Below are 16,703 nucleotides of genomic sequence, written 5' to 3'. Positions count from 1 at the left end.
CAAATGAAACTTGTTGACAATTAAAATTCAAAATTTTACTATTTCACGTTTAAATGTTGAATTCTGCTTAAGCCGGTGCTAGGGGGCGTGGACGGTAACTTGCACTTTCCAGTACCGTCCATGAACAGGCTCAATCAAACCGAGCCTGCAACATTTTCAATTTTGCTGTGTTGGGCTTTCTTTAGGGATTCTATATTTATCTATTTTTTGATTTGAAACAGGACAAAAGTCTCCCCGTACATATAATCAATGATGTTGCCTGCTTTTTAAATTTGTCTTTTAAATCTTATCTGTGATATGCGGGCTTCATAACCTCAGATCCCCTTTCAAAATTTCATTTTATTTAGTGCCGCCCATTGTTTTCTCGTTTGGGGCAAAAGCATTCATTTACTTTGGGACCATACGCCGCTTTTCATGGAATGGCACTACTGTGTCACATTGAAGGTTCCATATTGACCGTCGTATGAACACATCTGCGGATGTTTCTAAATTCAAAATTTCACCATTTTCGTGTTAAATGTTGAATTCTGCTTAAGCCGGTGCTAGGGGGCGTGGACGGTGACTTGCGCTTTCCAGTACCGTTCATGAACAGGCTCAATCAAACCGAGCCTGCAACATTTTCAATATTGTCGTGTTGGGCTTTCTTTAGGCATGTTAGGGATTCTGTTTTACTCAATGTTATTGTCACATCCGTGTTATTTGTGCCGTGTGGCGGCTGTAAAAAGTCTCCCCGTACACATAATCAATGATGTTATATTTTCGATCCTTAGAAATCGTTCAGCACGACATTATTGTTGTGTATACATGTTATGTGGTACTTTTAGTTTTTTCTATTTGGCCATTTTCAACTTGGGTGGTTCAAGTATTCCTACTTGAATACTGTATAATCACCCTTAGGATATTTTATCTATTTTATCACCCTTAGGATATGTTGCCTGCTTTTTAAAGGGGGCGTGGACGGTGACTTGCGCTTTCCGGTACCGTCCATGAACAGGCTCAATCAAACCGAGCCTGCAATATTTTCAATATTGTCGTGTTGGGCTTTCTATAGGGATTCTGTTTTACTCTATTTTATTGGTATCTCTGGTTTTTTCAAATACTTGACGTGTTTCCGGTTTAAGGATATTTAGCTGAGTTATGGCCCTTAAATTAAATAAACGTTTTGGCCGTGTTAATGATTTTGTGCCTTATCCTACACAGTAGCTGCAGCATGCAATTGGCTATCATCAGATGACACTTTTGATTACTGATCTAACTGCTACAAAATAAACGGTCAAATGTTAAAATATATTTTGTTTGAGGATTGATTTGATATATTCATTTATATTTTTGGGAGTTTTCATAACCTTTTCATTGGATATCAACTTAAAAGCTTATATTTCTAAACCAGTTTTTGTACCCTCTCTTTAGGATAGGGGGGGGGGCATTTAGATTTGCTGTCAGTCCGTCCGTTCTCATGTTGTATCGCATGTATCTCTAAATGTGCTTGAGCTAGAGTCAACAAACTTTAAGAAATGTTGATCAGCAGGTGAAGTTGTGCACCTGGGGTTTTGCGTGTGGATTAATCTAGTTTTGTCAGAGTTATTGCCCTAGACTCAGTATTTATTTTTAGTAAACATTTGCTATTTCAAATTGTCTCGCGCATAGCCAAAACAATATTAGAAAATAGATAAATACAGAATCCCTAAAGAAAGCCCAACACGGCTAAATTGAAAATGTTGCAGGCTCGGTTTGATTGAGCCTGTTCATGGACGGTACTGGAAAGTGCAAGTAACCGTCCACGCCCCCTAGCACCGGCTTAAGCAGAATTCAACATTTAAACATGAAATAGTAAAAATTTGAATTTAGAAACATCCGCAGATGTGTTCATACGGCGGTTATCATGGAACCTTCAATGTGACACTTCCGTGCCATTCCATGAAAAGCGGCGTATGGTCCCCAAATAATAAAAAGCGTGTGCCCTAAACGAGAAAACAATGGGCAGAACTAAAAAATGGAATTTTGAAAGGGGATCAGAGGTTACGAAGCCTGCGTATCACAGATAAGACGTCAAAAGACAAACTTAAAAAGCAGGCAACATATCCTAAGGGTGATTCAACATTATTCAAGTAGGAATATTGGAACCACCCAACTAGAAAATGCCGAAAGTTGAAACTAAAAATACCACGAGGACAACAATAATGTCGTGCTGAACGATCTTCAAGGATCGAAAACATAACATCATTGATTAAATGTACGGGGAGACTTTTTACAGCCGCCACACGGCACAAATAACACGGATGTGATCTTAAAATAGATAAATACAGAATCCCTAAAGAAAGCCCAACACGGCAAAATTGAAAATGTTGCAGGCTCGGTTTGATTGAGTCTGTTCATGGACGGTACTGGAGACCTAGAGTCTTGAAACCTTACAGAAATGTTGGTCAGTCATTCCTGTAAAGTTTTTAGACTATGGAGTCATGAACGTTTACAAGAATGTAAGTCAGCATGTGTAATTATGTACCTGGGATTTGCTTGTGGATTTATTCAGTATTTACCTTTAACTTGTAAGAAATTTGCAATTTTCAACTTATGTCGCTCGTAGCCCAGAAAGTATTTGACTTAGAGTCGACATGTTGGTCAGCATTTGAAATTGTTCACCTGTATTTGTTTTCTTTGTATTCCTAATCAGTTACAAATTATTTATCATCTAGTGATTAACCTGTCCGTGCTCTGTCTTTGCCCTGTCCTGTTTTTGTTTGGGGTCCGCCTGGGCTCCTTACCACTGGTTCTTGTTGCTGGGTCATATGGGGGTTGCGTTCATTGAACGTCGCCTTTCCTTGTTGATTTTGTTTATCATATTTTATTGTATAGTCAGTTCTTGTAGAGAAACTGTCCTTAAGTTAGTAAAATCCATTTAAAATGTTTTGTCATGCGTACCTCTAAAGTGTTTAAGATTTTTTTCATTCACCCCAAAAGAATGCGGCGGGTCAGTCAACAGAAATATCAAAATATAAAGGCCTGAGTATAACATTTTCAAATTTCAACTTTTGCGTAGCCTAAAAAGTATTTGACCCAGAGTCATGGAACTTTACAGAAAGGTTGGTCAGCATTTAAACATGTGTAGCTATGCATCTGTGGTTTGAAAAAAAAATCATGATGTCAAAATTTGGTAAAATTGGGTGTCGTTTTTATACCCCAACCACTTAAAGGTATGGGGAGTCATGTGGAATTTCCTTTGTCTATCTCTCTGTCATATTGTTCTGCTGTACGTTAGTAGACAGTGGAGAGTCGGGGCACCTGTGTCCTATAGATTATCATACATTTCTAGTTTTTTCCTCTATTTTTCAACAATCCCCTCTGTTAAATAAACATTTAAAATCCAATCCTTTTATATCTTCAAAACAAATTTATCCCTCTCAAACATTTGCCCAAGAAATAGCAATATATTCCACGGACCACATATCTGAGATTTCTGTGAATAGAAAAAGTAGATATTATTCTGATCTCACACATCCGGCGACATCCTTGTCGTTTCGTGTCAACTTAACCTATAAAATAGAGAAAAACAGAATCCCTAAAGAAAGCCCACACGGCAAAATTGAGAATGTTGCAGGCTCGGTTATATTGAGCCTGTTCATGAACGGTACTGTCAAGTCCAAACCCCCTAGCACCGGCTTAAGCAGAATTTAACAATTTACAAGAAATTGTACAATTTTGATAACATCCGCAAATGTGTTTATATGGCGGTAATCATGGTTATTAAGCCATCATAACATATGGGAGTAACTCATCTCAGTTCTTATGTTATTTTAACATACATACTGTTTGCAAGTGTTTTATCAAATTAAAGAAAAGCGGATTCCCTAAAGAACGCCTAAAACGATAAAATTGACAATGTTGCAGACTCTGAGTGATTGAGCCAGTTCAAGGACAGTAATGAAAAAAGCAAGGAACCGCCCACGCCCCCACCCCACCCCCACAGCAACGGTTTTAGTAGAATTCAACATATACCTCTTAACCATTCCTTCGGAGTGAGTATGACATGGTGTTGTATTTGTAATCTTTATCTGCAGCAAGTTATAAAGGTCACGAAAAATTAATGTTTAGATTGTAAGCCTTGATCAGAATGAATATTGTTTTGAATCCTAAACTTGGTTATATATCTTTGTCATCTTATGTTTCAGTAACTGTATTAGACACTGGAGAACATTCCGCCGCCCATTTGGTGAAATAATCACCAAAATATACGTATTTCCTGCATCATTTTGGGACGATTCCAAAAAAATCTTTCAAGCGAATAGCCACTTCTGACAATTTACGTCGGAGTTCTCTTTGTTAGGGTTGGCTCTTTTCTCTTAGAACAAGCTTCACATCCAGAAGCATAACCTCTCCTATAGCTGTAAAGTCCTGTCCAATAAAATGTTTGCATATTTTTACTCATTCTAATTTCAAGGTGACCAGGAGCTTCAGTATCATTGGAATATTTTAAAACTTAATTTAATGTTATATAGACATGTTGTAGGCAGCAAAAACCTTTTACATTTCACAACCGGACCTTCTGAATTTTGAAAATTCTTTAAGCAACACAATGAGCCATGAACAGTTCCAGCAGTAAAGTTTTTACCATATAAACAATCTCTAAAATATTAAACAAAGTAAACCAACGCAACAAGATTATAATAAGGCATAATAACCTACTTTTAGAATCTTTTTTAAGATTTACGGGATTTTTTTAAATAAAATATAATTAAACCTTAGGGTTTTATGGTGGTTGTTGAACCATATTAATAATATAAAGAAAATTTCTGAGTTTTATCATTTCGCAAGTGTTTGTGTGTGCGTTGGTGCGTGTGTGTTTTGTTTTTTGTTGTTTTTTAGTTATAATTAAATGCTGAAACTTTTCCTAATTACATAATGTATTTCAGTTTTATATCTTTGACACAATTCAATAATCTGTATTTTGTGTTACAGCATACATCTTGAAACTAAGGAATTGTAAAGAAGATTTAACCTAAACCCCTGTGTGTCGAAAACGATGCCTTAAAGAATGAGCATATTAAAACATTTTAAAATAACATACAAACCCTCTTACCTGTTGAAAAAAAACGTGCCGTTGTTATAAATATTCATGACTCGGTAGCGGTTTTGTCAAGTTTGCAACCAATTTTCTAGCTTTCAACCAAGCGTGTAACCACTTCACGTCCAGCCCCTTGTAGATTAGGATAAAATTATAACGGTTTTAAGAATGAGACGCATTGTCGCAAAATAGGGAAAATAAACCGATTTTACATTTTTTGCAGAGACTCGGAAGGATTTGATAGTTTGAACGAACATCGGAAAGATCTTGTAACCAGTGAAAACAGAGTTATACACAGGGACATAGATACTGGCATATTGAATCTGGCACCTATCACTTTACCGGATGCAACAAATCTTCGGTAGGCCTTACCCATTATCATTTGTGTCAAAATGTTAAAATAATTTCAATATATTTTTACAAGTAAACTATTTTGTAATTCTTCATTTCATAATTCCAATTTGTAAAAAGGTAAACAAATCATGTTTATTACTTAATACAATTAACAACTAACTTAGTGCAATAGTATGTTTACTTATTAAGAAACAAATTGTACAAATTTTACATTTTTGGGTCGGCAGTTTTCAAATCGCAAAACTATAATAGTGCAATTATATATTTGTTTAATCGAACAGTCTATCTTGTCTATCTTAGCTTATTTATAATTAGGTCAAAAATTCTTTCTTTTGCAACATTATTCTGCATACATTTTTACATTTTGTAGCGTTAAGGCTAGATTTCCATTCATTCGTCATACGACTGCGTTATCCGTTTGCGACAAACCGACATGTTCGGCTCCCGTTATTTTCAGTGTGAGGTATTCTATTTGAAAGACTCTGCTTCGAATTAAAAAAAAAGCAATACCCTAAATAAGAAGTGTTACTAAAACAATAAACGAAACAGATTAAGATGTTTGCACAATGAAAATTGAAGTAAAAGGGGTAGGGTATAAAATGTAATTAAAATAGCAATATGCCACAGAAACGAATAAAATGTTCCGCACACATAAGTTTAATAATATTTGAATAATTTTTTAACAGCATGTTAGATATTTATTGCGAAATAGATACATTATATACTTCGTCGAACAGAGACAACATGTCTTTACAGATACCATAGGTGATAGTATGCATTAGTTGTCTAAAGAACCTAGATAATAAAAAAAACACGTGTATTTTTGGAATAAGGCCGTACCTTAAATATACAAAACAATTAAAGAACTTAAATAAAAGAAGAACTAAATTCCAATTAAGGACGGAAGTTAATTTATAAAATGAGAAACATGCCTGTAGCCAAAATGCATTTAGACAACATAGCAGCGCAAAAATGCCCGAAAACTGTGATAATAAGCATAAACTATGCATACCCTGCAAGGAAAAGGTACTGCATAATCATAGCTAAAGAGAAAACGGGGCGAAAATAATCCCAGTGATCTCAAAACAATAAGATGGTCAAATAAGTAAAGTGTGAATAAAATACAATGTAACGATGTGAAGAAAATGTGATACTTACAATATGGCCCACCGAAGTGCACTTGATGTATTGAGGGCCACATGCTATTTGATGCGGACATAAAAATTATCCAATATTTTGAATTAATCGAACACAGCCTTATTGCTATTGTTACTAGCTAAAGACTCAAGTTATTGTAAAGATGATATGAAGATGTCAAGGCCAATCGGAGATAAATGCACGCAATCGTTACGAAACAAGCCTGGATTGCAGCATGTTAAGCAAGCATCCTGCTCACTTTTTGGAACCCCCATCCCATGTAATGCCGCCTTTGGTTCGCCACTTCACTGTGCATTTCTTTTTCTCCAAATCGAGATTTATAGAAGATATCTTATTCGCCCACTTTTTACCTATTAAGTTATTGACGAACCTACAACCCATATCACATGCTCGGGGAGACAATTCTTTATCTGCTGGCATACGCCATTGTCAGTCTGGGTTTCCATCGATACAGTTTCCCTCTCAGACCATTGCAGACTTCCAGAAACGCCACTGGAAATTGAACAACATTGCCTGCCAATGTTATTTGTACCACCCATCTCGATTGACCACGTGGAGAGGCTCTATCCATGAATGGCCTTGCTTTCATGTGCTCAAATCGGTGAGGTTGACGGCATCTAACTTCTCTGGACATGTTTACAACGGCGTTGATGAAGGTGATGCTCAGAAGAAAAATCTTCTGAACAACTGAAGTAATGCCTGCGATCCGATAAAAAAACAGAACATTTTACCACGTGGGTCTAATGCCTGTAATGCGAAGTTAAATTTCTTATTTCAAAACGATTTTTATCGAACTGCTGGTAGTGAAGAAATGGGTAATTATAAGATTTGATGCCCATGAAATGGCAAGAAAAACATTTAGACCCCTTAACTTCTCGACCCATTGATCCCTTTTGACATGACTTTTTGACCCCTATTTGGTACACACATTTCTCAATTTTTGTACTTTAGTATCACAGAATCTTTGAGAGATAATTAAAGCAAATAGCAAACATTTTAATCATTTTCATAGCATGATCCGATAAAATATTGAAAACTTAAGGTAAAGCAATAAGTTATGTTATATCGTGCTCAATGTAGCATTGCTACATAGCAGTAATAATATCTAAAAAAAATTGTGAATTTTAAAAGCTAGGGCATAATTATATTTATATAAAATTATATATGAGACCACAGACTAATAGTGACGGAATTATGATGATTATGATAATAATGAAAATGCGTGATTTGTGCATTGCGTGGTCAATCATTCCTACAGTAAAGATTAAGTTTATTTTTCTGTGACAAACACATGAATGTTATATTGGCGATGAATTGGTTTACATGTCTACTTTATATATGTTATAATAATATATTTATATGACTTGTAAAAGTAGAGATGGTCTCATTGTTATGCCAATCACCAAAATGTTGTTGTGCTGAATAAACAGTAGCTGCAATTCACTTTATCAGGGTTTTCTGATTGGGAAAGGAATAGTTATACATTATTGAATAATAATACATTCAATTGAATTATTTTATTAGCATATAAACATATAACATATTCATAGGCATCGGTCAATGGCGGCGGTCACAAAGACATGATAAGAGCATAAGCATAGATATATCGATATCATGTATGTAATACCTTTATATTAAAATGTATGTAACACAAATGTCATATGAAAAATTAACGAGAACAGAAAAAGTAAGAGCATAAAAACACAATACTTTTTATTCAATACACCGGCGAAGAATAATAATTCCGTTCATTGTTGGTACATTAAGACTGTACTGGTATAAGTGATATTTTGATTTTGCATGTGAAATAAGTGCTAGATAAGGATTTTTTTTAGATTTTAATATTACTTTTTTTGGCAATATTGACATGGAATTCATTAATTTTTAGGAGATTTTTCGTTAGTTTTCGTAATTTATTACGATTTACTGCTTGCAATTTAATGATAGAAAAGTTCGCGATACTTAATTTATTTCGTACTAGCGTCCCCATGACCTAGTGGTGCGTGTAGGACAAACGCCATCCCAGACAAACCCCCCCCCCTCCCTTACCAAAAATGACAAGGCCGGCAAATGCCACCCCTTTAAAATGACTAGGCATACAAAAGCTCTCCCGTGAAAATAACAATTCGGCCAAAATCCATACCGCAGCATACATATATGTACGTTGAATAGTTTCTATTTACTATCAATGCACTCAACATGTTAGAGTTGTAATCATGAATATTTTTGTTTTCCATTGGCATAAGCGTGTTTGTATGAGTTTGAGCACATTCCCGACAGGCATCTGAAGTGTTAAATTCTGTAAGTGCATACTTAAATATGAAAGGACTACTCCCATGTAAAGTTTAGATTAATTGAGTAATAAATGATGAAAAGAAGTTAAAATTAGCTTTAATTAAAAGTTCAAGATATTTTAACGTGCCTGGTAATGTGTAAGTTACATTAAAAGTTGATTTTATTTTTAACGACATTCGTGTAAAAAGTTATCTCGTTAAACATTTCAGAATGATATATTCTGAATGAAAAATGTTTTTTTATTCATACACATACTTAAGCCAATTGAAAACAACTACAAATATATATGTTACAATTATAATGTCATTTTTGGACGGGAGCTCTCACGGGACAGTAATAATGTGGCTAGAGGGTCAACAGGTTACTGTTCTTTCTCTTTGATGTCATTCCTTTCGTAATGCTTTTATGCGGCTATTTCCTTTTGTTGGGCTAAGAATGTGCGAGGTTTTGTCCGGGAGGGCTTTTGTCCGTTTCCCCCAAGTGGTAAGTATGATAGCACTGCAATTTGGAAGTTGCAAATTCGAATCCTAAACATACTTTTTGATTCAAACCTGCAACCTACCATTTGAAACTAGAAGTCATAACTCATTATTACTGAGGCTAGTTATAGGCGGTAACTTTTAGTTATACATAAACCATGTATATCGTTATGCCGTACTTTATAATCCGTATGATTTTCTTCGGAATCCGACAATTGCCGACAGAAGGTCATTGAATGTTCAAATGTTTCAGATCAATATTGTCAAACAATATAATATAAGGAAAAGGAACATAAATCTTCTTAATGTAATTTATGTTTAATATAAATAAAGTCATAGAGTCAACGGATTAGCGAATTTTATTTACTTACAGGATTAGCTTCATGTAAAATACGACCGATAAACGCTTATAAGTGCTGAAATATGGACTTACAAAAACGTTGTAGTGAAAGTTGTATCAATCACAAGCATGGTGTTTTGTTGATCTTTCCTGCGTTTCAGCATAATGTTTTTGGAACATCATGCAGACAAAAATTAAATAAATGTCACATTCTTCTTTCCAGACAAAATATTCTTCGTGAAAGGAGGTATGCTTTGCAGGCCAGAAGCATGCAGAATCTACATTCAAAACAATATGAAGACATCCAAGAGGAAAATTGGTAAATTTGCTTTAAGAGCTATCGTCAAAACATGTCAATGGGCAAAATTAAACAAATTGAATGCCGCTAAATAAATCCCGGAAGTTAACAAAAAATTGTGAAAACTAAACATATCCGAATACAATACCGCCTTTGAATGTTTCCGCTTAAATAAAATACTATGGAAAGCCACCGCTGCTATCAATACATAATTTAAACCTATTAGATTTCCCTCTAGGAGGGAACATTGCTCGTGATTTTTTCGACATATTTATACCAAGTAACCAATTTCATTTACATTCTATCCAAAATGAAATTTTACCAAAGCTTGCCGGAACCAAAGGTGAAAATACTGATTATTTTGTGAATTTAAACGCGTATTTTATCTCATTAATTAATGTTTTCCAACAAAATGAAAACGATCAGAATACGATAAAGAACATTAAAATTGAATTTCAAAATATTTGAAACCTTTCAAGGACACACCCAATTTAAGTATGTAAAATGTACAATGGCAAATGTATAATAAACAAAGATACTCTGAAAACATATTATTTTTTCATAAATGAATTCATTTATCATACTAGGATATCCGGTAATGAACGAAGATATTCTGGTGCAAGAACCGATGACGGCGATGTGTAAGTATTGGTATACTGTTACTAAGTTGCCCACAAAAGCATTTAAAAGTTTACTTTCTTAGCTCTCCTGAGCGATAGCTCATAGATTTTCTTCAAACATTGAATAATAGTGGTCCTTCTGATAAGATCAAATATGGGTCTTTATGAGTAAAAATTACGACACATGTTCGTTACATTTTAAGGTCACAAATATTGATTTGAACTTTTGACAGAATATTTGTCTTAATAATATACAGAACAGTTTCTTACGGAAGCGTCCTGGTGCCAATCCATAATGTTCTATAAAAAAATAAAATCCTACGTAGGAGATGAAAAGCCTAACTAGGAGTTTGAAACTCCTACGTAGGACTTATAAAGGTTTTTTCACTCCTACGTAGGAGTTTATAAGTCGTACGTAGGAGTTTATAAGTCTTACGTAGGACTTTATAACTCCTACGTAGGAAATAAAAAAAGCTTAATTAGGAGTTTGTAACTCCTACGTAGGACTTATAAAGTCCTTCGTAGGTTTTTATAACTCCTACGTAGGAGTTCATAAGTCCTACGTAGGAGTTTATAAGTCCTACGTAGGACTTTATAACTCCTACGTAGGAGATCAAAAAAGCCTAATTAAGAGTTTATAACTCCTACGTAGGACTTTGTAACTCCTACGTAGGACTTTAACTCCTACGTAGGACTTTATAACTCCTACGTAGGAGATAAAAAATCCTAATGAGGAGTTTGTATCTCCTACGTAGGACTTTATGACTTTAATAGAAATGCATACAGAATGCTTTACAAAATCTCAACATTCCGGACCGGTATATCGGCGATGAAACAAGACATTTAAACCCTCCCCCCCCCCCGGCCGAAATTTCAAATCTTAAATATAGAGGACATTTCACCTTTGGTTTATACAGAATTTATTTAAGTTTGATTGTGTAGGAAGCTATAAGCTTATAGACGCACTTTCGAATCCGTTCCTGAAACCAACCAGTACGTACTGAGCAATGAGTGTAAAGTTTCTTGCTCAAGGAAACAACGGCTTGCGCCTAACCCATGCGGCTAGCGATCATTAGGTTACTAGTCACACGGCCATGCCGCCACACTTCACCTTTTAATAAAGTGTCACAGGTTTCTAGAGTGTACAGTGTCTTAGGATGAGGTGTCTGTAAGCATTGGCGATGTATCCCGAAAAACATCTTTACAGCTATTCGAAAAACTTACTCGACAACAAGCATTTCTAAAATATGAATATATTAAAATTTTAAAAGGCTTTAAAGATAACTTTTTCAATACGAACTAGCTGAACAATTTATCAATTTTTGGTCGTTTCAAATGATTAAATCCTTATAGGGGCAAGGGGAGTAGTGAAGTGTCTTGTTCCTGCTCCGTAAAGTTTAAAAAGAAAACGGTTTGCGGAGCATTATGCATGCATATGTTTAATAATGAATTATATCCTACTTTGAACAAAGTTTAATCCATACATTTTGTGTACATGTGTATAATCAATTTAACTAAACGTACATAATACAGAATCATCGTTTAATATATGCAGAGAATGACAAAATCATCTCTGGCTACAGACCAAGGGTATTTACTAAAGCGGTTTGCCACAATTACAACTTGTCACATATAATTTATTTTCCTACATAATATGCCTATCTTAGGTTTTACTCTAGCATACATGTCCGTCAAACTATGTGCTTTCAGTACTTTGATATGTATCCTACGAAGGAGTTATAAAGTCCTACATACGAGTTTAAAAGTCCTACGTAGGAGTGACACAGTCCTACGTACGAGTTTTAAAGTCCTAATTAGGCTAATTTATCTCCTACGTAGGAGTTATAAAGTCCTACGTAGGAGTTACAAAGCCCTACGTAGGAGTTATAAACTCCTAATTAGGCCTTTTAATCTCCTACGTAGGAGTTATAAAGTCCTACGTAGGAGTTTTAAAGTCCCTCGTAGGAGTTTAAAAGTCCTACGTAGGAGTTATAAACTCCTAACTAGGCTTTTTCATCTCCTACGTAGGAGTTATAAAGTCCTACATAGGAGATATAAAGTCCTATGTAGGACTTATAAAGTCCTACGTTGGAGTATAAAAGTCCTACGTAGGAGTATAAAGTCCTACGTAGGAGTTTAAAAGTCCTACATAGGAGTTATAAACTCCTAATTAGGCTTTTATATATCCTACGTAGTAGTTACAAAGTCCTACGTAGGACTTATAAAGTCCTACGTAGGAGTTATAAAGTCGTATGTAGGTCTTACAAAGTCCTACGTAGGAGTTTAAAAGTCCTAAGTAGGAGTTACAAACTCCTAGTTAAGCTTTTTTATCTCCTACGTGGGAGTTTATTTTTTATAGAACATTATGAATTGGCAACAGGACGCTTCCGTAGTTTCTAGTCTGGCTTTTCAAATAAGGTCACGTGGTCAAATAATAAAAACAACATAATTTATAAAAAAATTAACCTGTCTCAATTGAGAGTCAGTCTTCTTTTAAATATGTAAGAATTTGTATCTTTACGACAAAAAGGACAAGATTACGGAAGCGTCCTGGTGCCAAATTAACATGTTCTATAATAATTGTAAAACTCCTACGTAGGAGATAGATAAGCCTAATTAGGAGTTTATAACTGCTACGTAGGACTTTTAAACTCCTTAGTACGTAGGACTTTATAACTCCTACGTAGCACTTTGTAACTCCTACGTAGGAGATGAAAAAAGCCTAATTAGGAGTTAATAACTCCTACGTAGGACTTTTTTACTCCTACGTAGAGGAACACTTATAAAGTCCTACGTAGGAGTTATAAACTCCTATTTAGGACTTTTAAACTCCAACGTAAGACTTAACAACTCCTAATTATGTTTTTTTATCTCCTACGTAGGAGTTTTAAAGTCCTACGTAGGATTTATAAAGTCCTACGTAGGAGTTATAAAGTCCTACGCAAGAGTTATGAACTCCTTATTATGCTTTTTTATCTTTTTAAGAAAACGGTTTGCGGAGCATTATGCATGCATATGTTTAATAATGAATTTTATCCTACTTTGAACAAAGTTTAACCCATACATTCTTAAATTTATTAGTGGATTAACCGCTTATTTATTTTTTTCATAACTAGACACAAAAATACATTTGTGCCGTTGACTTTTTAGAAAGGTCATACATTGTAACATCTAAGATTCCAAGTGTCTAAAAAAGTAGCACCAATTTCTGTGATGATATCTTCTTTTAAAATAAAATACACTTTTCCTACAAATTTATTCACATTTAAAATCACTTTTTTTTTCAAGAGATTATTTTGAAAGAGAGCCTATCAAGTCTACAAGTCTAGTTTACGAAACACCAACAGAACTTCATGCATATGTGAATATTCATTTAGAATATGGAAGCATGTTCTTCAAAAAGTGCTAACCAATATTTATGTTCATATGAAAATAGTTTTAATCTAAAATAAACTTTCAACGTATGATTCCAGGTATGAAAGCATTGTAAACATGCCACAAAACATGGAAATCAGGTATAGTAATATTTCATATCACTAAAGTAGTGTGAGTGTGTAACAGTCGGTGAAAAGAAATAGGAACGTCACTATCATATTGTTCCACTGCTTTGGCTCGAATAGCCTTCATATACTATTTTTTACACAAGTGTGCGTGGTTTATTGAAATAATGTCTATATCATGTGTTTGTCATTGTTAAAACTTTCACTGTTCACATTATATATGCTGATTTATAATTATATGTACTCGTACATGTATATGCTTATGTATGTTTCTTTTTATAATGTTAAGTCTTTTTATCATATCTTTATGCTAAAAATGTGCAATAGAACATAAATCGCATTGTATGAGCTGCTCCGAGACTGTATCGTAAATACATTTTATGAAAACAATATTATGTCGACACTACGTTATATCATAAATAACATCACTGTCCAATGTTTTGCAACTAGCGCACAACGGCACTGTGTGAAAAATGTAAAGCCTGACCTGGACTCAAACCGTCAAACCTCTGAGGTTCTACCGATTGACCTATCCGGTCACTTACTCTCCTTTTTTATTAAAGAAGTGTTCTATATCGCAACATTTAGATTTATAAACAAACTCTCTCAAACTTACAAACATATCCATGTTTCTTCTTATTCCTTATTTGTAATAAAAAAATGACGCAAAGGATTTACAACATTACAGAACTTCTATTTTCCCTGTTTGTTTCCCCACCGCTTAGTCAATATAAAACATTTAGTCTTAAATCTGCATGGTAAATATTGAATTCGGTCTTGAAAATTTAGTGACAATGGGATAGATTTTCACTTTTGGTTTGAGCACCACGTGTTAAGTGTGAGATATTACATTCAGACTATGACTGTTGTCCGTATTTTGTCGATAACATTTGTTTAAAACAACACCTTCGAAACAGTTGGGTTGATGTTGTGTTTAAACTAAGCTGAGCAGAAATGTTCGTTGCATAAAGCTTTATCAATATTATTCGGGGAATTACTCTGGTTGATATAGTTGTTGACAGAATGTTTGACTGAACATGGTTCAGTTGGTATCTACTTAAATTGTTCCAAAAATGTCATATCCCTTGGTCATGGTAATACCCTATATGTATTAAATGAAAACTTGAATTTTTTTTATTTCTGTAAAATAAAAAAAAATTAGCTCAGATGTTTTGCTCAAAAGAACTAAAAAAGTGAAAAATTTATTTCAATAGTATGCGAATAGCCCTTCTAGTGTAGCTTATTAGTATTAAAAATGAGGAAAAAATGGGGCAAAGGCGCATAGATATAAAACATCTTGTAAGAATGTTAACATATTTTGAACGCATATTTGAGAATATTACGATCAGTGTATTGAATTTATATCATACAATCAGTAACAAACGGATGGTTTAAAAATACCTCCAGCCCATTGGGACAAAATATATGCTCAAATCGTTGCTAACTTATGAACACAAATGGCACACAAAGAGCGGTTTTACCCGTTGGTGTGATTTTCTGATGTAGTTTTGAAGACTATTTTTACAAGGTAGCAAGTCTTTTGAGAATGGAAAATGACCATCGCATAAAGAAATGAAAGAGGAACTTGGGTCATATCTTTGTTTTATTTATGCATTTTCAATGCGACACAATATTCTTAACACAGTGCCTGTTCTATCTATTTAAAATTAATGTATACTTTAATGTTTATTAAACGATTGAACTCGGAGTTACTATCTCTAGACATAATATACGTATGTCACATGGATGCACCATAATAATATTATTTGTACATTTATTTCAGGCAAAATATTACCCTTCGCAAGCATAGTCTTCGACCAGCAAAAAGCATGCAGAACATGAATTCAACACAAAATGAAGACAACCCAAATAAAAATAGGTAATTATCAGGAGTTATATGCAAAACTCTCAATGCCACAATGTCATTTTGAATATGTTATGCATTTTCTTTAAAAACCACACATCGTGCGTCGTCAACTTTTGAACTTTAACAACATCTCCTCTGAAACCAATGACTGCACATCAACCAAACTTTACAGAAATGATCCTTGGGTGGTCCCCTTTCAAAGTTGTTCAAATAGTTTGGGTCTGTTGCATAAGTATGCCATAGGGACAGAAAAGGATTTCAAAAAACACAAAATTAAAAAATCTTCTTGTCTGAAAGTACATGGGCCAGAGCTTTGATTTTTGGTATATGGTATCATCTATGGGTCCTCTACCAAAGTTGTTCAAATTTTGTCCCTAGTGTCAAAATTGGCCCCGCCCCGGGGGTCATAGGTTTTTCCTTATATGTATATAATAGTAAAATCTAAAAACATCTTCTTCTCTGATTTGGCAAAGGCTACAGATTAGATATTTGGCATGAAACATTGTGTAGTAGACCTCTATCAAGATTGTTCAAATAATGGCCCTAGGATCAAAATTGGCCCCGCCCCGGGGGTCATTGATTTTCATTCCATACATATAGTGAAAACTTGAAAAATCTTCTGGTCTGAAAGTAAATGCCCTAGAGCTTTGATATTTGGTTTATGGTATCATCTGAAGGTCCAATACCAAAGTTGAACACATTTTGTCCCTAGTGTCAAAATTGGCCCCACCCC

The 16,703-nt window shown here is 34.6% G+C and overlaps 2 protein-coding genes across 2 annotated transcripts in view; one reads left to right on the top strand and one right to left on the bottom strand.

The window, feature by feature from the left end:
- Positions 1-16,703, bottom strand: part of LOC132729396 (hephaestin-like protein) — a 108,805-nt gene that overhangs the window by 38,640 nt on the left and 53,462 nt on the right. The gene's annotated exons all lie outside the window — the stretch shown is intronic.
- Positions 1-16,703, top strand: part of LOC132729393 (uncharacterized) — a 42,554-nt gene that overhangs the window by 20,849 nt on the left and 5,002 nt on the right. The window contains exons 5-9 of the mRNA XM_060715154.1: positions 5,283-5,420; positions 9,909-10,004; positions 10,571-10,624; positions 14,077-14,118; positions 15,887-15,982. Coding sequence (XP_060571137.1) covers positions 5,283-5,420; positions 9,909-10,004; positions 10,571-10,624; positions 14,077-14,118; positions 15,887-15,982 — 426 coding nt within the window. The remainder of the gene's footprint in view (positions 1-5,282; positions 5,421-9,908; positions 10,005-10,570; positions 10,625-14,076; positions 14,119-15,886; positions 15,983-16,703) is intronic.

Source organism: Ruditapes philippinarum, unplaced genomic scaffold (genome assembly GCF_026571515.1).
Source record: "Ruditapes philippinarum isolate M1 unplaced genomic scaffold, ASM2657151v2 ctg1357_1_1_1_1, whole genome shotgun sequence".
NCBI classification, from domain to species: Eukaryota; Metazoa; Mollusca; class Bivalvia; order Venerida; family Veneridae; genus Ruditapes; species Ruditapes philippinarum.
This window is presented reverse-complemented; position numbering and strand designations above follow the sequence as displayed.